This window comes from Arabidopsis lyrata, assembly GCF_000004255.2.
Source record: "Arabidopsis lyrata subsp. lyrata unplaced genomic scaffold ARALYscaffold_8, whole genome shotgun sequence".
NCBI classification, from domain to species: Eukaryota; Viridiplantae; Streptophyta; class Magnoliopsida; order Brassicales; family Brassicaceae; genus Arabidopsis; species Arabidopsis lyrata.
Window position 1 is genome coordinate 2,438,366 of NW_003302548.1, and position 23,459 is coordinate 2,461,824.

General features: G+C 38.1%; 3 protein-coding genes across 7 annotated transcripts; 2 read left to right on the top strand and 1 right to left on the bottom strand.

Moving 5' to 3' along the window:
• Positions 1-9,158: 9,158 nt before the first annotated feature.
• On the top strand, positions 9,159-13,999 carry LOC9301349 (cyclin-T1-5). Of its 5 annotated transcripts, none has more exons than XM_021021814.1 (8): positions 9,175-9,333; positions 9,994-10,252; positions 10,671-10,752; positions 11,118-11,252; positions 11,480-11,655; positions 11,745-11,896; positions 12,001-12,968; positions 13,933-13,999. In XM_021021814.1, the coding sequence occupies exons 2-7, from the start codon at positions 10,026-10,028 to the stop codon at positions 12,960-12,962; spliced, it is 1,734 nt and encodes a 577-aa protein (XP_020877473.1). In that variant the 5' UTR covers positions 9,175-9,333; positions 9,994-10,025; the 3' UTR covers positions 12,963-12,968; positions 13,933-13,999. The 5 variants fall into 5 exon arrangements, with proteins under 5 accessions (XP_020877464.1, XP_020877473.1, XP_020877468.1 ...); XM_021021809.1 differs by having other exon boundaries at positions 13,918-13,983; XM_021021805.1 differs by lacking the exon at positions 13,933-13,999 and having other exon boundaries at positions 9,159-9,333; positions 12,001-13,699.
• LOC9299597 (CBBY-like protein) lies at positions 12,884-16,931 on the top strand. Its single transcript, XM_002863475.2, has 12 exons — positions 12,884-12,968; positions 13,933-14,216; positions 14,327-14,373; positions 14,469-14,532; positions 14,913-14,961; positions 15,069-15,137; positions 15,246-15,307; positions 15,414-15,494; positions 15,935-16,089; positions 16,187-16,271; positions 16,363-16,506; positions 16,639-16,931. The coding sequence occupies exons 2-12, from the start codon at positions 13,957-13,959 to the stop codon at positions 16,739-16,741; spliced, it is 1,119 nt and encodes a 372-aa protein (XP_002863521.1). The 5' UTR covers positions 12,884-12,968; positions 13,933-13,956; the 3' UTR covers positions 16,742-16,931.
• Positions 16,932-17,044: 113 nt separating this feature from the next.
• LOC9299598 (protein ROOT HAIR DEFECTIVE 3 homolog 2) lies at positions 17,045-22,457 on the bottom strand. Its single transcript, XM_021021798.1, has 23 exons — positions 22,321-22,457; positions 22,019-22,204; positions 21,767-21,833; positions 21,555-21,657; positions 21,256-21,326; positions 20,926-20,989; positions 20,783-20,848; positions 20,655-20,702; positions 20,506-20,568; positions 20,313-20,369; positions 20,064-20,222; positions 19,913-19,981; positions 19,733-19,824; positions 19,569-19,647; positions 19,298-19,463; positions 19,047-19,171; positions 18,708-18,970; positions 18,527-18,623; positions 18,286-18,456; positions 17,954-18,058; positions 17,778-17,872; positions 17,576-17,672; positions 17,045-17,489 (listed from the first exon to the last, which is right to left on the bottom strand). Exons 2-23 carry the CDS (start codon positions 22,170-22,172, stop codon positions 17,199-17,201), a joined length of 2,502 nt encoding a protein of 833 aa, XP_020877457.1. The 5' UTR covers positions 22,173-22,204; positions 22,321-22,457; the 3' UTR covers positions 17,045-17,198.
• Positions 22,458-23,459: the final 1,002 nt, after the last annotated feature.

Consider the following 23,459-nt stretch of genomic DNA (forward strand, 5'->3'; position numbering starts at 1 on the left):
AAACCAGCAAAAATAAGCCTTTCAAGGTTTCCGACTTTATCATCTTCTGATTCTGAAGAACCAAATGGAGGGCCATCCGGGTGTGGGTACAAAACCACCATCTGTTCACATAGGAAAAAGATATTACACCAACAGTAAAGTAGTACACAAAAAGGATGCAAAACTTAAAAGAAGCAAAACTTACAGATGGATCATTTTCAACAGCCAATATGTTGGAGGTATGGAATGACTTGCATTTGGGAAGGCGCGTTAAGGTTTTGTGAAGGAAAGTTGAGTCATCTTCAGAATGAGGGAGGTATTGAAGGAGCAACGGGATGGATCGAAAGGTAAAGAGCTGGATAGCAAGAGGGAAACCATGAACAGCCATGGTTGATTGCTTTAGCTTGTTTATAAGGTCGGCCTTCGTCTCTATTTTTTCCCCAACTTTGACCATACGCAGAAGCCTTTGGAACGAGTGGCGGCCCCAGGGATAATTTAAGAAGAAGTCAACATTCTTCACCATCTCTACAACTTCAACCGAAGGTTTAACAGGTTGGGTCTTGCACAAGAGTATTCCTTCAACAATAACAATAAGAGCAAGTCTAAACCTACGCCAGATAGGCATATTTGGTTCAGCCTTTAACCAACCAACAATTTCCTTAACCGTAGCAGCACCAAGCGTCGGACCAATTAGTTGATACCAATAAGGAGCACTACCATTCTCATGCGTTGTTGCTGCAGCAAGTTGTTCGACAGGCGGCAGAGGAGAACAACACAAACCAGTAACTTGGTGAAATTCTGTAAGAGAGAAACGCAAAGGCTGACCCCCATAGACAAACCAAGTTTCGTCTACATTGGTGGTATGAAGCTGTCTACATAACATCTGGTGCACCAATTGGCCAGATACAGAACTTTGCCTCACCGGCAAGGAGAATAAAGACCCAAGCGGGGACGACAATAGCTTCTGCAGCTCAGGTGTCCCTTCCAATGCAGTAAGTATGTCAATTAGGTATTGAGGCTTAGAGTATGAGTTGATACGCACCACATGGCCAGGGTACCGATCGACTTGAAAAATCCTTTCAGGCAGGTCTTCTACAAGGTATGGAAAAGCAGAGGTGGTTAAGAGTACTTTATACAAATACAATAAGAAATGGTATACAGTAATGGAGAGAAGGCTATAAAGCTACTTAAAAGGGCAACAATGGTGGAGAACAATGGGCAGGAAAAAGAACAATAATCAGTAAACCAAAAGGGTAAGGGTTAAACTGAACAGAGAATAACATTACAGGGCAGTACAATGGCAGCAAAGATAATAAGAGAAGCAGGACATATAGAGTTCTTTAATATTCAAAACTAAACCCTACAGGAACAACATAGAAACACTAAACCCAACTACAAACACCAAAACAGTATACTTTCTTGTAAGCACAAGAAGCTTAGCGAGGTTTGCGTGATAGAAAGTGGTAACAGCTCAGTATAATGACAATCAGAGGACACTAAACCATGGGATATAGAGTTGTTTAATATTCAAAACTAAACCCTACGGGAACAACATAGACAGCCTAAACCCAAACGGGAAAGGGTAAAACACTAAGCATATAGAGTTGTTTAATATTCAAAACTAAACCCTACGGGAACAACATAGACAGCCTAAACCCAAACGGGAAAGGGTAAAACACTAAGCATATAGAGTTCTTTAATATTCAAAACTAAGCCCTACGGGAACAACATAGACAGCCTAAACCCAAACGGGAAAGGGTAAAACACTAAGCATATAGAGTTCTTTAATATTCAAAACTAAACCTTATGGGAACAACATAGAAACACTAAACCCAACGGGAAAGCCCACAACAGTATACGTCATTATAAGCACAACAAGCTTAGCGAAGTTTATGTGATAGAAAAAGGTAACAGCTCAGTATAATGACAAGTATAACACACAATACCATGGGATATAGAGTTCTTTAATATAAAAACTAAACCCTAAGAGAACAACATATACAGCCGAAACCCAAACGGGAAAGGGTAAAACACTAAACACCATAATGAATACTATCAGGTTAGGGCGTTTTATGTGATAGAAACAGATAAGTATGGCTCGTGGGGTTAACATATACCTTTGGAAAGGAAATGATCAGCTAGACTCCCATTGGAAGGCATTGTTATGAGCTGAACCTGCTAGGAATCAAATACAAGCATGAAGGAAACGAAGGCGATATCCACGAGGAAAGAAAGCGCAAGACAAATCAGCGGGGATGAGGAAGGGGAAAAAAAACTGTTAATAAAAATGCATAACATTGGAAGTACATATCGGAAAGAAAAAATGGAATTTCAATTGGATTGAAAGATCCGAAACTAAAGAAAAGGGAGGTCGCAAAACTGTAAAATATCTGCAGAGAAACCCAGAAAAGAAGAAGATGTGAGGCGATGCGTACACTATTACTCAGTCCTGTGTCAGCGGGAGTTAAGGGCGGAGCTTCGCAGGAGCTGTTGGAAGGGTGATAATCGGAGAGTTGAGCTGCTGGAAGGGTGATAATCGGAGAGTTGAGCTCCTAGAAGGGTGATAATCGGAGAGTTGAGCTACTTGAAGTGCGATTAATGCAGATTTGATGAGTTTCGGCTCTCGATTTGAAGAGGAGTAAAGAAATTGTTTTTTTGAGCAGAGAGAAAGCACACTGACAAAGCGTGTAACAGCTGCTTTGATTTAGCTCGTCTTATGAGAAACGTCATCATGGTCTCGAAGCGACGGAAAATCAAAATTCAAAGCGTACACGGGGAGCTTAAGCGTGAGGGCAAGGTGGACATTTCCTCGCAGGTGAAAATGCCTAAAACGAAAGTCCCGGCAATCGTACCGGATTCCGTAATTTTGTCTGGAAAAAGGCCCAGTCCGGTAATTTTATCCTATTTCTTATCACATAAAAGAAAGGAAACAAAAAAATGGGTTAAAGATGTCAACAAAGAGGAATAACGACGATTAGCTAATTATTGTTATAAATCACATGTTGGATGGACTCCATAACCGTGGGCCTTATGCATATTCTAGAAGGCCCATGTCCATGTCCTAGAAGGCCCATGCCCACGTTCTAGAAGACTCTCCTTATGACGGTCTATTTTATACTTAGTGGGCTTTTGAGCTTTAGGGTTTACTAGCCCAATGAGGATTTGTCTCCTCTCTTTATGTATATATATGTAACGAACCTCATTCATTAATAGAGATAATAATAAGTTTTACAACACGTTATCAGCACGAGTTGTTCTTAACGAAAACCCTAAAACTAAAGTTGCCGAGTTCGCCCACCGCTTGAAGCTACCAACCGCCGACCGCTCGCTTTGCTCCTTGATCGGCGATCTCCTCCTAGCTTCATACGTTCGTGATAAGCTTGATAACCGAGGTCTTTAGCTCCCGGTTCTAATCCATACAACCCCAAAAGGTGAAAGGTAAAAACCAAAACCCTAAAAGCTAAAGAACCGATCATGAATTTGAACCTAACAAACGGTGGAAACCTAAAACGAATCTTGATTGTATAAACGTTTGTTTTTGCTTGTGAAAACCGATCATGAACTTGAAATTAACAAACGGCTAAGACACTAAAACGAGTCTTGATTGTTCAAGTGATTGCTATTGAAAACCGATCATGAATTTGAATCTAACGAACGGTGGAAACTTTAAAACGAACCTTGAATGATTAAGTAATTCCTATTGCTTGTAAGATCCGATTGTTTGATTCGTTTAGGTTGCTAGAAAAGTTGATTATTGCTTATGCTAAAATCGCCTAAGTTGCTAGAGAAGTTTTATTGTCTAATCCTAAAACCCTAAATAAAATAGGAAACCCTAGATAATAGGAAATCTTTAAAACCCTAAATCCTAGGAATAATAAGAAACCCTAATCAAATTAGGAAATATTTAGAAAAGGAAATTTAATCCTAAAAGGGAAGTCAAATCCTTAAGTAATCGATTCATAGTTCGGTTTTAAAAGCCGCATGACATTAACGATTACATGATATTGACTCAAATTCCCCTTTTGCTTGTAGATGTCGAAAACAAAGAACCTCGAGTTTTCTGCACTCAACGTCTCCGGCGACAACTACTTACAATGGGCATTGGACATTAAGATAGCCCTTGAATCCAAAGATCTCGCCGAGTGCATTATGGAAAACAACGAGTGTGAGAAGAGGTCGAAGTTTAAGGCGATTGCGTTTATACGCCATCACCTAGCAGAGAGCCTTAAGAATCAGTACCTTACTATCGAAGATCCTCTCGACCTTTGGGTCGAGTTGAAAAATCGATACGATCACCAAAAGACGGTACTCTTACCGAAAGCCCAATATGATTGGAAAAACCTCAGGATCCAGGATTTCAAATCCGTGGAGGAGTATAACTCCGAGCTTTTTAAGATTGTCTCAATCCTGAGGCTATGTGGTGAAAAGGTGACTGATGATACCTTGCTTGAGAAAACATACTCAACATTCCACCCTAATAATGTGGTACTTCAGCAACAATACCGTGGAATGAAATTCAAAACATATGCAAGTTTGATCTCCTGCTTACTCCTTGCTGAAAAGAATAATGAGCTATTACTAATGAATAGCTCAATGAGACCTCCAGGATCCACACCGTTGCCGGAAGCCCATAAGGCCGAAATAGCCAAAGAACCTCGAGAGACCAAAGAAACCAACTACGTCCATAGAGGGTATCACGGTCGTGGCCGTGGTAGAGGACGTGGTGGTGGTCGCAGCAACCATAACTCCTACGGCCGAGGAAACCACCATGGTGGTAGAGGCCGCGGGAACAATGGTCGAGGTCGTGGCCGCGGAATCTCCAAACCGCAACACAAGGCCAAATCCGTTTGCCATAGATGCGGAATGGACAATCATTGGGCTAAGACGTGCAGGACATCTAAACATCTAATCGATGCTTATCAAGAAATGATAAAGAAGAATCCCGAAGCCAATTTGGCTCATCTCGATGGTGATGGAGATTTCGACCATGAGAACGATGACCAATTGGAGTATGAGACTTCGGATTGCTTAAGAGAGGAAAATTAAATTCGACATCTTGTGTTTTAATTTGCTTTAATTTGCTTTATGTTTTTCATGCTCTATGTCTTTGAATTCTATTCTATGTTTTTGAATACTATTATGTCTTGGATTTAAATTTAAGTTTAATTTGCTTTTAATATAATTGTTTGCTTTATTATCTGAGACATATTTTCTTGTCAATATTAGAAATGGCCGATGACAAGAATATACTTGTGGTGGATAGTGGATCGAGCCACACAATTTTAAAAGACAAAAGATACTTTATAAATCTAACATTGAAAAATGCCAATATTAGCACCATAGCGGGTATAGCTAGTCTCATTGAGGGCCACGGTCAAGCCCATATCCTTTTATCAAAGGGCACGCATCTTGAAATAAGCGATGCCCTATATTCACCCAGCTCAAAGAGGAGCTTGTTAAGTTTCAAAGATATAAGATTGAACGGTTTCCATATTGAAACAAAGGGTGAAGGGAACAAAGAATTCCTAAATATAATTGAGATCACCCAAGGACATAAGAAAGTTCTAGAGACTATACCCGCATTATCCACTGGTCTCTACTATGCTAAAATCGATATGATCGAAGCTAATATGGCAATGAACAAAGAGTTCATCGAGAAATTCACTTTATGGCATGACCGGCTTGGCCATCCGGGTCAAAATATGATGCGTAAATTAATGACTAATTCAAAGGGGCACACCCTAAAAGAGAAAAGAGTTATCCCGAATCTCACGTGTGAAGCATGTTCACAAGGGAAACTTATTATAAGGCCGTCACCGGCTAAGGTAAATAAAGAGACCTTAAGTTTTCTGGAAAGGATACAAGGAGATATATGTGGACCAATACACCCACCATGTGGGACGTTTAGATACTTTATGGTTCTCATTGACGCGTCGACAAGATGGTCACATGTTTGTCTCCTATCCACTAGAAACCAAGCGTTTGCTAGGTTATTGGCCCAGATTATAAGACTGCGAGCCCACTTTCCAGATTTTCCGCTTAAGACTATACGTCTAGACAATGCCGGTGAATTCACGTCCCAAGCGTTTAATGACTACTGTATGTCCATGGGGGTAAGTGTGGAACATCCCGTAGCACATGTACATACACAGAATGGATTAGCGGAATCCTTCATTAAACGAATTCAATTGATAGCTCGACCATTACTCATGAGGTCGAAGCTCCCAGTAGCCGCTTGGGGACACGCTGTTTTACATGCATCAGAACTTATACGCATAAGGCCATCTAGTGAACATAGATATTCACCATCCCAATTACTCATGGGTCATGAGCCAGACATATCCCATTTAAAGACTTTCGGGTGTGCCGTATATGTACCGATTGCTCCACCACATAGAACAAAGATGGGACCTCAAAGGAGGATGGGAATATATGTTGGATTTGATTCTCCCACCATTATCAAGTATCTAGAGCCAACTACGGGTGATCTATTTAAGGCTAGATACGCGGATTGTCATTTTAATGAATCCGAATTTCCTACTTTAGGTGGAGAGACGAACAAGCTGGGTAAAGATATAAAAGAAATATCATGGAATCAAACATCCTTGAATTGGCAAGATCCTCGGACTCTGGCATGCGAATCAGAGGTCCAGAAAATAATAAATTTGCAAAAGCTAGCTAATGAATTGCCAGATTCCTTTGTTGACCCAAAGAAAGTTACAAAATCGTACATACCAGCTTGTAATGCACCAGTACGTATTGATATCCAAAAGGGAATCAATGAAATTGCTACAGAGTCTAACGCACGTAAGAAACGTGGTAGACCAATAGGTTCCAAAGATAAAAATCCTCGAAAATCAAAGAAAGGTGCAGTAGGAAACGAGGTGAAGGAAACCATAGACATGGCCGCGGCAGACCCTAAGGAACCGAATAGAGAGATTTGGGACGCCAATCCTCATGGTCCTGAAGGGATAGATGATAATGAGAAATCAATAAATTATATCATGTCTGGAATAAAATGGAACCGAAAAGATGTCGACATCGATGAAATATTTGCATATAAGGTAGCAATTGAAATAAATGAGGATCATGAACCCACGTCTATATTAGAGTGCACTCAAAGATCAGATTGGCCAAAATGGAAAGAAGCCATAAACGTGGAGTTAAGTTCATTAAAGAAAAGAGATGTGTTTGGTCCGACATTAAGGACACCATCTGAGATAAAACCAGTAGGACATAAATGGGTCTTTGTAAGGAAGAGAAATAAAAATAATGAAATCGTGAGACACAAGGCACGGCTTGTAGCACAAGGATTCTCACAAAGACCGGGGATAGATTATGAAGAAACATACTCCCCTGTGGTGGATGCAACGACTTTTAGATTCTTAATAAGTCTGGCAATAAGAGAAAAACTTGATTTGCGGTTAATGGATGTTGTGACCGCTTATCTATATGGTCCACTGGATAATGAATTATATATGAGATTACCAGAGGGTATTGAGCTCAAAGATAAAGATAAGAAAGTGTCTCGGGACCAATACTGCATAAGGCTGAACAAATCGCTTTATGGACTGAAACAAAGTGGGCGCATGTGGTACAATAGATTAAGCGATTACCTAGTCAGAGAAGGTTATAAAAATGATCCCATCAGTCCATGTATCTTCATAAAGAAATTCGCAAACAAAGGGTTTGTGATAATAGCAGTATATGTGGATGATTTGAACATCCTTGGAACCTCTGGGGAAATCGCCCAAACAGTCGAGTATCTAAAGAAAGAATTCGAGATGAAAGACCTAGGCAAGACAAAATTCTGTTTGGGATTGCAACTTGAGTACGTGAATAATGGAATCCTTGTGCATCAAAAGGCATATACTGAAAAAGTACTCAAGAGATTCAATATGGACCAGGCCCACCCATTGAGCAGCCCAATGGTGGTGAGAAGCCTCGGATTGGATAGTGATCCATTCGGTCCAAAGAAGGACGAGGAAGAAGTTCTCGGTCCTGAAGTGCCATACCTCAGTGCCATAGGAGCGTTAATGTACTTGGCTAGCCACACTAGACCAGACATTTGTTTTGCCGTGAACCTCCTATCGAGATTTAGCTCATGTCCGACCCAAAGGCACTGGAACGGAATTAAGCATCTTTTACGTTATTTACAAGGAACTGTTGATTTGGGTTTATTTTATACTAACCATAACAAAGAAGGTTTAGTTGGTTTTGCTGATGCAGGTTATTTATCAGATCCGCATAATGGTAAGTCACAAACAGGTTATGTGTTCACACACGGTGGAACCGCGATTTTGTGGCGTTCGATGAAGCAAACCATCTCAGCCACTTCATCCAACCACGCGGAGATCTTGGCGATACATGAGGCCAGCCGTGAGTGTGTGTGGTTAAGGTCAATAACTCAACACATACGGTCTGGTTGTGGCATGGACGAAGAGAAGGGACCAACGGTCATGTACGAGGACAATGCAGCCTGTATCGCTCAGCTCAAGGACGGCTACATCAAGGGAGATCGGACGAAGCACATTCTACCAAAGTTCTTCTTCACGCATGACTTGCAAAGGGATGGAGAAGTTCGAGTGGTACAAGTCCAATCATGTGACAATTCAGCCGACCTATTCACTAAGGCGTTACCAACATCAACATTGAGGAAGCTCACGCATCAGATTGGGATGCGGAGACTTAAGGACTTACAGGGATGACCAAATCAGGGGGAGTAATACGCGCTGTACTCTTTTTCCTTCACCATGGTTTTATCCCAATGGGTTTTCCTGGTAAGGTTTTAATGAGGCAGCATCCCCCAAGCGTATTACTGAGATCCTTTTGGCATCTACACGGTTATGTCATCCAAGGGGGAGTGTTATAAATCACATGTTGGATGGACTCCATAACCGTGGGCCTTATGCATATTTTAGAAGGCCCATGTCCATGTCCTAGAAGGCCCATGCCCACGTTCTAGAAGACTCTCCTTATGACGGTCTATTTTATACTTAGTGGGCTTTTGGGCTTTAGGGTTTACTAGCCCAATAAGGATTTGTCTCCTCTCTTTATGTATATATATGTAACAAACCTCATTCATTAATAGAGATAATAATAAGTTCATTAATAGAGATAATAATAAGTTTTACAACAATTATCATTTAATTTTATTCTTTTAATGTGAAAAAAGGGAAAAAAGTGAATCTGGTCTCTCAGCTTTTAATATCAGAACTCTCGATTACTTCCTATCCGCTTTTCTTCTTCTTCTTCTCGCGACTCTCTAGGGTTAGGGTTTGTTGAATTTCACGCGTTATTCTTCTTCGTCTTCTACAATTCGCGACTAGAGAAGTTAATTCCATTGAAGGTAAGGTAAAGTATCCTTCTTTTTTGTTGCCCTTGTTCGATTACTGTCTTCGATTTCCTTATTCTCTCGATTTGGGTTTTCTTTTTTTGTCCACCGTCAAGTGAACGAAATTTTCAATCTTTCGGTTAATTGTTCTACAAACCCTTTGGATCTTGTTTTTTTTCCTCCCCAATTACTAAATGTCTAGGTATCGGTTTGTGTTTTGAGCAAAATTTGGGATTTTGATCGAATGTATTTGATGGGCGATGAAAATTTTGCCTAATCAAGTTGTTCGGATAAGTTCAATTCCATGATTTGCAATTCGTAAAGATTCATCGTTTGCATGATTCATGTTCATAGCTTGTAGAAGATTTATCCCCTTTGACTCTCGTTTTAGACTATGTGGTTATGCTTCTTTGACGCTATGTCACTATTTACGAATCAGTCTCTTCCCCTTTGTGCCCTTCTGTGTATCTGTTTGAAATCTCAGTTGATTCCTGTTGTCAGAGTTTTCTAAAAGCTTATAAGATTATCTGTTTAATGCAATTATAAAGATCATAACTTTGTTTCTGGGGAATCAATCTGTTTTTTTTTTAATGATCTCTTTATTTGTGTTCTTTCTAGTGTTGAGTTTCAGGCTTATACTATTGTAAGGTGATGCACATTTTGGTTCTTTGCTTTTGTAGGTTGGGATAGTTTTTGGTTTTAGAAGATACTAATGGCTGGAGTACTAGCTGGGGAATGTTCTTACAGTGAGAGTGGAGTTTCATCACACTCAAGGAATTCTCATGAAAAGCAAGAAGAGGTTTCCCGCTGGTATTTCGGAAGAAAAGAAATAGAAGAGAATTCACCGTCAAGGTTAGATGGTATTGACTTAAAGAAGGAAACGTACCTCCGCAAATCCTACTGTACGTTTTTGCAGGACTTGGGCATGAGATTGAAAGTGTAAGTTATTTTTTCACCTCATTTAGATTCCCTTCTGTGCATTTTTCATGTAATTGATTCAAGTTGGCTTGGTAGTTCTTGACATTATAGTTCGTCCAACCCGTCCCATCATCATTGTGGACAGATAATAGTTACCCCTTTACATATAGGTTTTGTATAATTGGAATTTGATGTGCTGCTGATGGTTTTAGGCATACCTTTGTACTGATATTAGTTCTAGCATGTTCCAACTGAAAGTCGTAAAAGTTGTGTTTATTTCTTTCTTTGACATGAATACAAGGAAGAGAAAGTTATTAGTGGTGAAGACATTACTGCCATACAGTCTGAGTTTTTCTCCTTGTAGTCATGTTTCTGCATTGTTTCAAAGCTTTGAATTTTTGCTTCTCTTGGAAAGTGGCTGATATAGTTTTCCAACCAGTCCCCAGGTTACAATAGCTACAGCGATAATCTTCTGTCATCGATTCTTCTTTCGCCAATCACATGCAAAGAATGACAGAAGGGTGAGTTTATTGTTTTACACCTGAACAAGTTGAATGCTTATAAAAAATATGAATTTAGTCTGTGTTGTTTGAACCACTATGCTGTAGTCTGGCTAGCGTAGAATTCAAGGTATCGAAATGTCTTGGCTCCTTGTTATTCTTTTATATATTTTGGCTCCATCTCCTTGCCATTTTTCTTGGTAGTTCTAGAGAGCTCAATACTCTAATTTCACTGATAGTTTTGCTGTCACTTTGATATAGGTTTTTTCTTTTTACTTATTCTACGTAGGATTAATGAATTGTGATTGTTGGTACTGATTTATTCTTCTAGAGCGGAGAAAATACTTAGATCTTTACTGAGCCCTCTCTTCATGCTGTTTCCACAGACTATTGCAACTGTATGCATGTTCCTTGCTGGAAAGGTTGAGGAAACCCCACGGCCCTTGAAAGATGTTATTTTTGTCTCCTATGAGATAATAAACAAGAAGGATCCTGGTGCTTCACAGAAAATCAAGCAAAAGGTATTCATCTTACTACTGAAGCTTCTCAAATCTCTTGCCTCCGTTTAGCTATTTATAAATGAATGTATCGTCTTTTCCACATATCTTCTATTTTATTTGACATTGAGGTTTTATTATAAGCTAAAGACTTTGCTTGTATGTTTTGTAGAACCTTGATCCTTTGGTCCTGATTTATTTTCTGTTGGTCAGCATGTCAAAATGCATACTGACGTATATCAATTTTGCAGGAAGTATATGAGCAACAAAAAGAGCTTATATTAAACGGAGAAAAAATTGTTCTTTCTACTTTAGGCTTTGACCTCAATGTTCATCATCCTTATAAACCCCTTGTAGAAGCTATAAAGAAATTTAAGGTTGCACAGAATGCTCTCGCCCAAGTTGCATGGAATTTTGTTAATGATGGGTACGTTCAAGAACTATTTCCTTCTAAAGCTTCCAATAATTCTATGTGCCTTGTATTTTCGTCTTCATACAATGAAAAGTGGCTTGCAGTCTTCGGACATCTCTCTGCCTGCAATTTAAGCCTCATCATATTGCGGCTGGTGCAATATTTCTTGCGGCCAAGTTCCTTAAAGTGAAGTTACCATCAGATGGGGAGAAGGTTTGGTGGCAAGAATTTGACGTCACACCCCGACAATTGGAGGGTATGTACATGATGAAATTGATTTGACAACTCTTGTATCCTTGATTGACTTTCATTTCCTTTTTGGATATGATTTCAAGAGCCATTGCCTTTTGTATGTCTCAGATGTTAGCAACCAAATGCTTGAGCTTTATGAGCAAAACCGTGTCCCTGCATCTCAAGTAAGCGAAGTCGAAAGTAGTGTAGGTGGAGGGTCAGCTCAGCGGCCAGGCTCCAGAAATGCAGTTTCAACCGATGAGCATGTTGGTTCTAGGCAAACATCAGTACGTTCAACCCATGAAAATTCAAATTCTGATAATCATTCATCGAAAGGAGTATTGAATCAGAATAATGAAAATGGGGCTGGTGAGGCAGCTAATGTCAGTGTCGATCACAAAGAGGAGATAGAGAGAGAAACAAAAGAAAGCAGCCTACATCCTGAAAGTCATCCACCCCATAAGGACAATGTAAGAGAAGCCCCCCATAACTCTAGACCTTTAGTTGAGGGACCTGCGAAAGACAACTCAGAAAGAGAGGGTGGAGAGATTCAAGATGATGGTGCTGTTCATAAATCTAGAAATGTTGATGTGGGTGATGCCCCAATCAGCCAATCGCCAAAAGACTTAAAATTGCTTCGAGATAAGGTGAAGGCTAAACGAGAGAAAGCTAAAAAGTTACTAGGTGAAAGGACGAGGAAAAAGGATTTGATGGATGAGGATGATTTGATTGAAAGAGAATTGGAAGATGTGGAACTAGCTGTTGAGGATGAAAAGACGAAGGAAAGGAAAGTAGAGAACAGGCCAAAAACCGAGAACTCTGATCTCATGGGTACAGAACATGGTGAGATTCTAGATGTTAAAGGAGAAGTCAAAAATACAGAGGAAGGCGAAATGGTAAACGATGTGTCCCCGATGATGCATAGCAGAAAGAGAAAAATGGGAAGCCCTCCTGAAAAGCAGTCAGAAGGAAAGAGACGCCACAATAGTGAGAATGGTGAAGAAGGCCACCACAACAAAACGAGCAGAGGTAGTAGTCATCATGGTGATAGAGAGCACAGAAGACACTCACAAGAGAATAACCATTCATAAGAAGAGGTAATGATTATTAAAACTGCTACTCTTTATATTCCATCTTATGGTCTTTTTAATAAAGACCTTTGGCACTTTGATGCCCCAACCATGTGAACTTGACTTCTGCATGGGTCGGTTCAGTCGTTGGAACCAATGCTCAGTGTATTTTATGTTGATTATATATCTCTATTTGTGGCATTTTTGCACAATCCAACGGCTTGAACGAGGACTCATCATCCTAAAAGGATGTTGAGAAGCCTAATTAGGTTTTCTTTCCAATAAAGTACTCCATGCTAGGGAATTTAACGTATGCATTATCACCTGCTTTTTTTTTTTTGCTACTCTAAAGCCAGGCAACGGTTTGATTCCACTAGGCAACTTCATACTTGCATTTCTATTTTTATTTTTTTTGTGCGCAAGTTTCATACTTTCATTTGATTCCGGTAGGCAACTTCATACTTTCAATTTTTTTTTTTTTTTGTTCGCAAGTTTCATACTTTCACTTGCTTCCATTTTCTAGTATACATCTCATTAGGAAAAAAGTTTCCTCCACTATGGTCATAGGAAGTATAGATTGTGGTTAAGTCAGCTTCACCCTTGATAACTTTTTTGTTACAGCAGTGTTTTACATTAATGTGTCTTCTCCAGAATTTTGTTATTACAATGTCTTTCTAAGTTATATACAATGTAAAAGAGAAATCTTGTACGGTATTGAAGTGAATTTTATGTACTTGAATGAATTATGTTCTTATGTATTATACCCATCTCAGAAGTTCCATTTGATTCGTAAGGATAAAAACGATTTCAATAATGTGGATTTGGTAAAGTAACACATTTCGATTAAAACAATTAGAAGGAGAAGAAGATAAGAAATCATCACCACAAAAAGTTGAAATCTTTACTTTATATTTTACTGTATCTAGAGAACGACGAAAGTTTAAAGTTGTGTGCTTTATTTTTTAATAATAATCAGAGACGTTTTCGGCAGAGAAACCAGAGAACATACATAGCCATGGAAATCGCTTCTTGTTCGATTCTTGACAATCTTCAACTTTCTTGTACAAAGACTTCTCTTTTCACTCAGTACTTGAGCGAGCCGTCTTCACACGACACTGGAAGACGCAATTTCTTGTCTTTTTCCAATTTCCCTGGAAAATCCCAGATTCTCGGAAAATGCTTGCGATTGCAGAGATTCTCTTCGATTTGCTTATCAGCGAGCCGAGAAGACGTAAACCCATCCGAAGAACTCGCTGTGATACTTGAAGTTGATGGGTAAGTTCCGATTCAGAAAAAGCTTCAAACTTTCTGATGAGATTGTTATGAGTACGAGCAAGTTCTTGGTAACTTTTGAATTTTTTTTGTTTGGTTCTTTCTATTTTCAGGGTTATGATTGATACATGGTCAAGTAATCGCCAAGCGTTCAATGTAGGTGCGACTTAAAATCACCCTTCTTATAGACCTGTTTTGTGCTCAGTGATTATTTTTCTTGTTTCTCATGTTGTTGCTTCTTATTGTGGATACCAGCTTTTCAAAAGCTTGGGCTTGATTGTGCAAATTGGCCTGAACCAGTTTATTCAGACTTGTTGAGGTATATATTTAAGTTTGTGACTTGTGTTTTCCGGTTGGTTTTTTATTCATTGAAGTTTACTTTGAAATACTTAAGAATTGATTATTTTGTTGCAATTGGTTTATAATTCATCTATCTGTGACCTTGAAGAATCTATTTGTTTCCATTCATCTCCCTTTCCATCTCTTAGATTCTGTTTCTAGGGATTTAAAAACTCTAATTCTCTTAGTAGTCTATTAGGTACTAAGTTGATGATTTTGTTCCATTCAAACTGTTTATGCTTCCGTTCATAATCGATGGCTATTTCCCCTTCGATTGCTGTTGGTATGATTAGACGATTAGATTGAGTTCATTTTACAATTGCATTTCGTTGTCTGAAAGTGTTTAGTTGATTTTACCAGAAAGGGTGCTGCCGATGAAGAGAAAATGTTGCTTTTGTATTTTAACCAGGTAAGTTATCAATTTTTTGCGTAAACATCATTACCGAAATGCGCCCACACAGTTATCAAAATCTGACAGCTTCCTTTTTACTCGCTTGTTTATCTACCTCTTTTCAGATTGGTTGGCCATCGTCCTTGCCAACCAGTGAGAAAGCAAGTTTTGTAAAAAGTGTATTGCGAGAAAAGGTTGCATGCACACTTGAAAATGATGTTTTTTTCAGCTAAATATATTCTCTTGGAAGTTAAGGTTTGATAACTCCATCAATTGGTTAACTCCAGCTTGTTTGTTGTCAGAAAAATGCAATGGATGAGTTTCTGATGTCGAAAAGCTTACCTCTGAGATCTGGAGTGCAAGAGTGAGTCTCGTAGATATCTCTTTCAAACTGAAGCAAAGAACTTTAGATTTTTTTCTTGTACTTGTAAGTTGTAAATTCAATTTTTTTTTACCTTTTTGAGCTGTAGGTTTATCGATAATGCATACACAGAGAGAGTACCTGTTGCTATCGTAACAGCCTACTGCAAGAGTGGAGACAAAGTAGCCCTGTAAGTAGTTAAGCTCCTAAAGAATATTCTTTCTGCAATTTAATAAAAATGATTGTCCTATTCCTATACATATCATGTCTTTAGTTCTGGTTGCTGAAAGATGCACAAATGCCAGTTCTCCTGGAGATCGCTAGGGTTCACATGCATATGATTTTGATACAGTCCGTGAAATTCTCAAAGGTTTCATTTGTTGGAAACAACAGTAGCTCTAGTGCTTTAGAATCTTGAGGTTTCATATTGTTTTCTTTTTGTGATCGTATAATCTCACATATTAGAAAGACCAACAAATGCAAGGTGAAAAGTAGTACTGGTGAGGAAACTCTACAAAACAATCTATTAGCATAAACAAAATCCTACGTTAGATTTTTTTTTTCTGTTATTTCTAAACAAGCTTTTGATTGTTTCTTATCTTTTTTTTTTGAATAAATATTATTTAACAGATCCATTGTCGAGATGCTTGGCCAAGAAAGACTTCCAAATGTGAAGGTTATCGGAGAAAATGAGGTAGAACAGAGTATGTATGGACAACTTGTTCTTGGCAAAGGAGTTTCTTCAAGTCTAGAGGAGCAACTAGTGAAGGAAGTCAAAAAAGCAGGTATAGAGCTCGGAGACAATTTGCAAATCCTTTTCTCTATCTAAGATCTTCCCTTGTAACTATAGTAAATTTCTCCTCTTGATTTTTGTCTGACTAGCGTCCGCCGAGAAACAGAGGATAGCAGAAGAAGTTGCATCAATGCTAAAGCTAAGTGTTGACATTGACACAACCTCATCTGAGAGGTGGGACTTTCTGTTCTTCTCTACAAAAACTCCAATTCCATACATTGACAAGAAAGTGATGTCTTCTCATTTTCTGTTTTATTATCTCCAGATTGGAAAAGATTGTTGTTGCATTGCGTGCAGCTGCGGAACACATAGGATTACCTGTAAAAAACTGTGTACTTGTTGCTGGTAGCCAACCTGGAGTTTCTGCTGCAAAGATGATAGGCATGCCGTGTGTAGTCATGCGAAGCAGGTATGATATTCGGTTTCTGATGTCTATTTTTGGAACTTTTTTTGGCGTACTCTATAGAACTAAAGCCTGAAAGGTGCTTCTGTGGAGCATTGTTCATTTGCTCGTTTTCTTTACCATTCTTTTTGCTTGAAGTTTAACTGCAAGAGGTGAGTTTCCATCGGCGAAAGGTGTAATGGATGGGTTTGGAGGTGCAGACCTAACAATCCCAAAACTTAGGCACAAGATCAAGTCTTGAAGAAACAAATCAAGAAAGTTGTCTAAAAATCAGAATCTGGAAATACTGTCGAGTTATTTGCTCACTTCTTGAAGTTTTTGTGAAGTTTTCGACTTGATATATGTAACTATAGCTACATGTTGTACAACTTGATTCTTTATAATGAACTGGTGTGGTTAGTTTTCAAACATCAGCAAACCTTTACTCAATACTTAATGTCCAACGATCTGCATTTTTTCTGGTCCAATGAGTTCAAGCCTTCAAGGAAACATAATTTGGTTCTTTGGAAAGCTTATCCAAGAATCAAATAACTTGAGCTACTTCTTTATTCAAGGTTATATTCAAAATGATACATTATTATTTCGTTTTCAAGTCAAGACACTACCTATATATATATAACTATAGTACGATTTTCTTGGAGAAGATTGTCAGAACCAACATGACTTGTTCTACGGTAAATCTTACACTTCTAGTTGGTTTACAGTTGAGAGATCTCTGATTCTTGTACATTGTTGGTGTTTCGTCTCCGAACCAGATCCGGGCTTGGGCTTGAGTATTCTGCATCATCACCAGCAGATGATATGTTTGATGCGACAGATTCAGATATTGTGCTTGAGATGGAGTGTGATGGAGATTGCTGTCTGTAGCTTTGGGAAGCTGAGTATTCACCTTCCTGAGTTGTTTTTCCTTGCGCTTCTTCCGCAAGCTTTCTTAGAAGATTCATAACAGTTGGAAGGAACTTTGACGTGATGGAGAGTACTCCAGCAACCTAACAGATGCAGGAAACATGGTGTTACGATAATGTATCCTAAAAATAATTGTGTTTAGAACCATGGAAGCTTAGCAAGAACATACTGCGCCGTGTTGAAATTCCCTCGGAATGTCAAGCTGCACCCATAAGGCTTTGGAGAGTAAAAACGCCACGAAGAAACCCAAGAGGTACAAAGGATTCCTGTTCCAATAAGATGATGAAACATGCCAATGAATCTAAATAGCTGAAACACTTATGAAGAATCTTTCAATGAATAGTAAAGGAGTGCAAGGAAATTGATATTACTTCAAAAGCATCATGAATTCATTGAAACCAAGGACAATCATCAACACAATTGCCCAAGCCGGTGGAAGCCAGTTATTATTTCGCTTGTGAGCCTCCTGAAGAGTAAAAATGTAAACATACCATTGACTCAATTATAATTCTAACACATAAACTACAAGGTTAATTTGAAAAATCACCTGTGCCGAAATAGCTTGGGTTACAGAATACTCTGTCTCAGATTTAAACTGTCTCCACAGTGACTTACACTGTACTGGCGTCAGTAACACGTTTTTTGGAGGAACCTGCACACACAAAAACCATAGCATTGGTAATTCATTTGACTAGACTGGAAGTGGCATCGGTATTGGCATCTAATGAGCCAAATATGTCCTAATTATGGCGGAATGAAAGAATTTCTGGTAAAGTGGACTAATTTGGATTACTTTGCATTCCATTTAGTGTGATGTCCCAATAACAGTCATACTTATCAACCAGATTATACAAGAGACCACTTGACTAGACTGTTTACCTCTTCCCATGAGCTAGATGCAAGTGGATCCGTGGAAGTTCCTAAGCTTCTGTTGTGGGAAGATGAGACTGATACAGTTCCATCCATGAGAGAAGAGAAAAGAGTACTCTCAATATTGTCGGGTCTTTCATCCAAACGTATTGCAGCCATCACAGATAAAAGACTTAAAGCCTGCAGGATAGCAACAGATAGAGTGAGTTGACAACACTAAGCCCCGTTCGCCATTATTCTAAGAAGTTACCTCTGCTCGAGCATCTTTTGTGATTGCTCTAATATCCTCTTTTCCAGTCCAGACCCGTGGCATTGAGTCTTTGTCATGACTGAAGACTGTTGAGAACCTGAAATGTGCTTAAAATAATATCAAGCAGAGGAAACTGAAGAAGAGGCTAATATTAGGACTGTACTCTGATCTTTTTCCTTACCTATCTTTCATTCGGATTAAAATTTTAGCAGCTTCTTCTCTTGCTTTTTTCTCCACTAAACTCTGAGAATAGTCCTTTAGATTCTGAACCATAGCATCAATTTTATCATGATCGAGCTCAAAACCAGTAACCACATCTAGAAAATCTGTAACAGCTGTTTCAGTCTCGCGTTTGAGAAGCTTCCTTATGGAAGGCCACGTCTCTTTTCCACCAGCTTCGAACAAAGACTCAACAGGTTCACTAAGTGCTTGAGTTAGCCGTTTCTGTGAACCATCATGAATCAAAACATATTTTAATACAGGCCCTAAAAAGCTAAGAATAGAAAAACCAAAACAGAACCTCGTAGTTGGCAGTTAATTCAGATAGTTTAGCAGTCCGAGCAGAAGATGTGTGAGCATCAATGTCACGACAAAGTTTCTCTCTGATTTTTGATGCATCCCAAGTCGCTTGTTTAACCTTAGCATCTGAAGAGACGAATTTATAAACGGAGGTATTCTTGTGTAAATGTTGTGTAGTTTTTGGCCAAAACAATTTGTTTCTCAAAAGGGGAATCTACTTTTGAAGCAACAAACTGAAATAGAAACTCTCACCTTCACATCCTTTGTCAAAAACAATCAGACAATACTGTTGGGAGTCCCGCACAGCTTTTGCGAATCCTTCTCCTTGATTTAGAGACTGTTCCAGTTGGATCTTAAAGGATTCCAGTGCATTGGACCGTAGATGTCCCAGCATGGTAGCATAAGCAGTGTGCACTAACTGGAAATTTAGAGAAAATTTGAAAATAAGGACGCAATAATCATAAGTAACCAGATCCAGAGTCAACACTATTTAATGCAAACCCACAGACAGAAGAAGTCTTACATCCAAAGCTTTAAGTTTCAGCTGTAGACGCTTCTCTTTTCTTACTCCTTCATCGAAGTATATTGCCTCTGCATCATATCTAAGAAGGGGTAGGCGAAACAAGATTACGCAAAATTACTTTGCTTGGAAATTAAAGACCTTAGGAATAAAAAAAGAGGGCTTACTCTGAGAAGTATTTTTCAAGGATAGAGCTAAGCTTTTTGCCAAAACCAGGAACTAGACCACCTTCTACGGCTTCATGCAACTCCAACCAACTCTACATATTTTATACCCCATTATATCTCACAAAACATTTGAATCAACAAGAAAAATTGAAGGAGGTAAAGGAGGCCACAGAAGCAAACCTCATTGGTTGCCAAGTCGCGTAGCTTCTCATTGGCTATCTCTTCACAACGAACAGTGGCAACCATTACCTTGCAAGCATAAAACAAAAGAACTTTAGGTCACAAGATAGGTCACAAGGTTTAACAACATAAATTTTAATGAATAGAAGACCTTGTGAGCAGGAAGGTCCAAGTCTCTATTCTCTTTTATAACTCTCCAGATCTGCTGGGAGCTGAAAGAAAATCCTGAAGCAGGAACTACACCACGTCTATCACCAGCAAGTCCCCCAGGTGAAATGGAATGGAAAAACCTCTGCCTCAGCTCAGCAACCTATTTAGAAGTTTGCATAAGTCAAGGGAATTGGTCTTCGATTTACTTTGATGCTTCAAAAGAAAAGTGTTTTACATATCAGAAGAATACCTCTTGCTTAAACTGTTTTTCTTTCTCTTCATAGCTGGATAATGCAACAATCATTACCTACAAGCATATATACGAATTATCAAATAAGGAAAAGATAGACAGGTCTATCATGAACAATTTAGTAAGAATACAGCGCTAATCAGATTGAAACATCATAAGAAGCATCATCTATGTTGGAAGAAGATCTCCTTACATTGAAAAATTCATTTAGAGGTGTATTTTTGTGTGCTTCAGGCTTGCGAACTAGATCCCATATCTGCAAAAAACCATAACCAGAACCCAAACTTCAGAGAGGAAAAAACCATTAGAAATAAAAGGAAATTAAGAGAGACTGCATGCTACCTTCTGAATATCTTCTCTTAGAGCACGTTCAAGCAGCTCTATCGGAGTCTAAGAACAAAAGCAGTCAATATAAGAAATATGAAATATGATTTCACCAACAAGAATAATATTCAATTGCAAATCCAAACCTTTGTTTTATCACGTATGACAAAAAGAAGAGTTGTTTTTCGAGGGCTAAACAAGCGCAGCATGACCTACAAAAGCAATAATGACCAATTTATCAAACCTTTAGGTTGCACATAACGTTCCATATGTAAGCACATCAAGATACCTGGAAAACTGTCTTTAGTAATGGTTTGTTGGCAGCCTGTTCCCTTCCAATGTCATGGCACCACCTGTGGAGTTCATTATTTCATTAAAAATTTACCAAGAAAAAGTGTCTAAAATTTACATCATGCTTGTGTTGGTAGTTCTTTAATCATTTATGCGAATTCAAATCTAACATAGTACTTAATATTCATAAAAGATATAAAACATAAAACTATCGAATGATAAATTGGCTTTATATCTATCACCTTCTAACACTGGCTTAACTTTGTGCTCAATGTTTAAAATACATCAGTAATAGTTATCAAAAGAAGAGGCAAGAAAATATACTCACATGTTTATAAGTACAATATCGGCAACAGCGATAGCAAACAGGGCACTTTGTCTCTCAAATGTAGTGTCATCCTAAAAATCACGGGAGCCGTTGACAAAAAGAATAACAAGAGAAATGCTAGAAACACATCAGAAAATTAAAAGTATCAAGTATATGTCTAAGTACTCTGCAGGATATAATTATCCAAATATATTCGAAATTTCAGAAAATTTCTTAGCAAGTCAGCCAAAACCATATTCCTTGGTACTCCTATATGTGTCGCAGTATATATTGCGAACCGTGTCATTCAGTCATCTTACCTCCCCTCTTTCTCTCCCATCAGTACCCTCCAAATCCATAGCAATTGTGAAAGGCTCAATACCAACACACCTAGCCATCCAAATACCCTTAGTTGTTTGACTCCTGCAAAGAAAATGAAGACAAATTTACCAAGTCAACCCAATTTCAACCCTAAAAATGGCATTGCCACAAAAAGATAAAAAACAATATTTGGCAATTAACAATCACTAACCTTCCCGCAAAAGCATCCATTTCCCTAAAACTAGTCTTAAACAAATGATTCAAAAGTGTACTCTTCCCTGAAATGACATACATCAACAAGTCAAAGACTTTGCAAATGTCTTAAGCTGAAGTCAAAAATTATAAAATCTAGTAACGTTGAGAGATTCAGATACCCAGATTCCAAAATCAACAAAAACAACCCCAAAAACTGTAACTTTGATTAGAATTAAGTAAGAAGAAAAACAAACTGGTAATATCATACCACTACTTTGAGGACCCATGATTGCAACAACAGCATAAGAAAGACCACAATCAGAAAGCTTCGTCTTTTTCACGAAATTATCCAAACCCTTAACGTTAAATTCACCATTCCCATCGATTAGCTGAGTCGAGCAACCATCATCGTTTTCCCCCATGTCTATTTAACGAAATTCGACTTCGAACGGATCTACAAAACCCCAAAACGTTATAAAAATCGAAACTTTCGAATGTTGTTGCGAAGCTTTATACATGCATCAGCAAGTAGGAACGAAACTACTTTGGGAATTTTCTCTTTTTCCTTACCGATTTTTAGGTCAGTAATTAAATTGGATGTGTACTTCAGCGTTGTAGCCAAAGATTGAAGAAGAGAAGAAGAGAAGAGAAGAGAACCGCCTAAGCAGCGAGAAATATACGAAGCTTGTTTCTGTCTCTTTGCTTTTTCTTATGAAGAAATGATATAATACTTTTTTTTGAAGATTGTTTTTTTTTTTTCTTTGGCTCTTTCTAGGAGATTTTTCTGATATTTATATATCTAAAAAATAATAGTAAATTTTATTAATAATTATTTATTGGGCCCAATTATCAATAAATCTTTTTTTTTTGTCACTTAATTATTATGTTTAAAACCCACGCTATACCGCTTGTTATTAATACCAAAACCCTTCAAGAATCAAATGTATTCTACGTATGTTGCTTCTTCCGAGAATCACCGCCTTTTTTGTTACGCCTTGCAACAATATTACTAGGGAAATTGTTAAAAATGCCCCTTTTGGTGTGCCCTTTTTCAAAAATGCCCCTTTTAGATGTCCATTTTCAAAAATGCCCCTTTTTAAATCTGAAATTTTTATAAAGTTTTATTCGGTTTATAAGGTACTTATGGATTGTAACTACTACTTGAAGACTCGATCCAAGTATTTATAAGGTTTTATAAGGTGTTTTTAAAGGTTTTACAAGTTATTTTTAAGGATTTTTAAGGTTTTTCAAAGGTTTTACAAGATATTTTAAAGGTTTTTAAAGGTATTTAAAATGCATTTATAAGTTATTTATAAAGTATTTATAAGATTTTAGATACATAGAAATGTAGTTTGTGTATGTTTTAATAATGTTACATATATATTTGGATAAATCTTATATTTTTAAGAGCATTTTTTATAAGGTTTTAAAGAAGGGACATTTTTGAAAAGTGGCATTGAAAAAGGGGCATTTTTGCAAAAGCCCCATATTACTAACACATTGCTTAAGCTTTGAGTTCTCTTCTTTTCTTTGCCTATTTTCTAACTCTTCAATTAAAATGGAAAATTCACCATATCAAATCTCAATGAAATTCAGTAGTTTTTACTTTTTTAGTCTAAAAATGAAGGTGAGGTGAGAGGACAACTGGTTTTCGATACTAAGCCTACTTATGAATATGAAAAGTCAGTTCTGAAAAGAATAAGTCCAAG

Excerpts from the sequence above, each read along its gene's own strand:
- LOC9299598 (XM_021021798.1), bottom strand. The coding sequence starts at position 22,172 with ATGGGGGAAAACGATGATGGTTGCTCGACTCAGCTAATCGATGGGAAT. Across the intron at positions 20,569-20,654 it reads TAAGAGAAGATATTCAGAAG|ATATGGGATCTAGTTCGCAA; the intron begins GTAGCATGCAGT and ends GGTTTTTTGCAG. Across the intron at positions 17,490-17,575 it reads GGGAATTTCAACACGGCGCA|GTTGCTGGAGTACTCTCCAT; the intron begins GTATGTTCTTGC and ends TGCATCTGTTAG.
- LOC9301349 (XM_021021805.1), top strand. The coding sequence starts at position 10,026 with ATGGCTGGAGTACTAGCTGGGGAATGTTCTTACAGTGAGAGTGGAGTT. Across the intron at positions 10,753-11,117 it reads ATGCAAAGAATGACAGAAGG|ACTATTGCAACTGTATGCAT; the intron begins GTGAGTTTATTG and ends CTGTTTCCACAG. Across the intron at positions 11,253-11,479 it reads CACAGAAAATCAAGCAAAAG|GAAGTATATGAGCAACAAAA; the intron begins GTATTCATCTTA and ends TCAATTTTGCAG.
- LOC9299597 (XM_002863475.2), top strand. The coding sequence starts at position 13,957 with ATGGAAATCGCTTCTTGTTCGATTCTTGACAATCTTCAACTTTCTTGT. Across the intron at positions 15,138-15,245 it reads AAAGTGTATTGCGAGAAAAG|AAAAATGCAATGGATGAGTT; the intron begins GTTGCATGCACA and ends GTTTGTTGTCAG. Across the intron at positions 15,495-15,934 it reads AGTGGAGACAAAGTAGCCCT|ATCCATTGTCGAGATGCTTG; the intron begins GTAAGTAGTTAA and ends ATTATTTAACAG.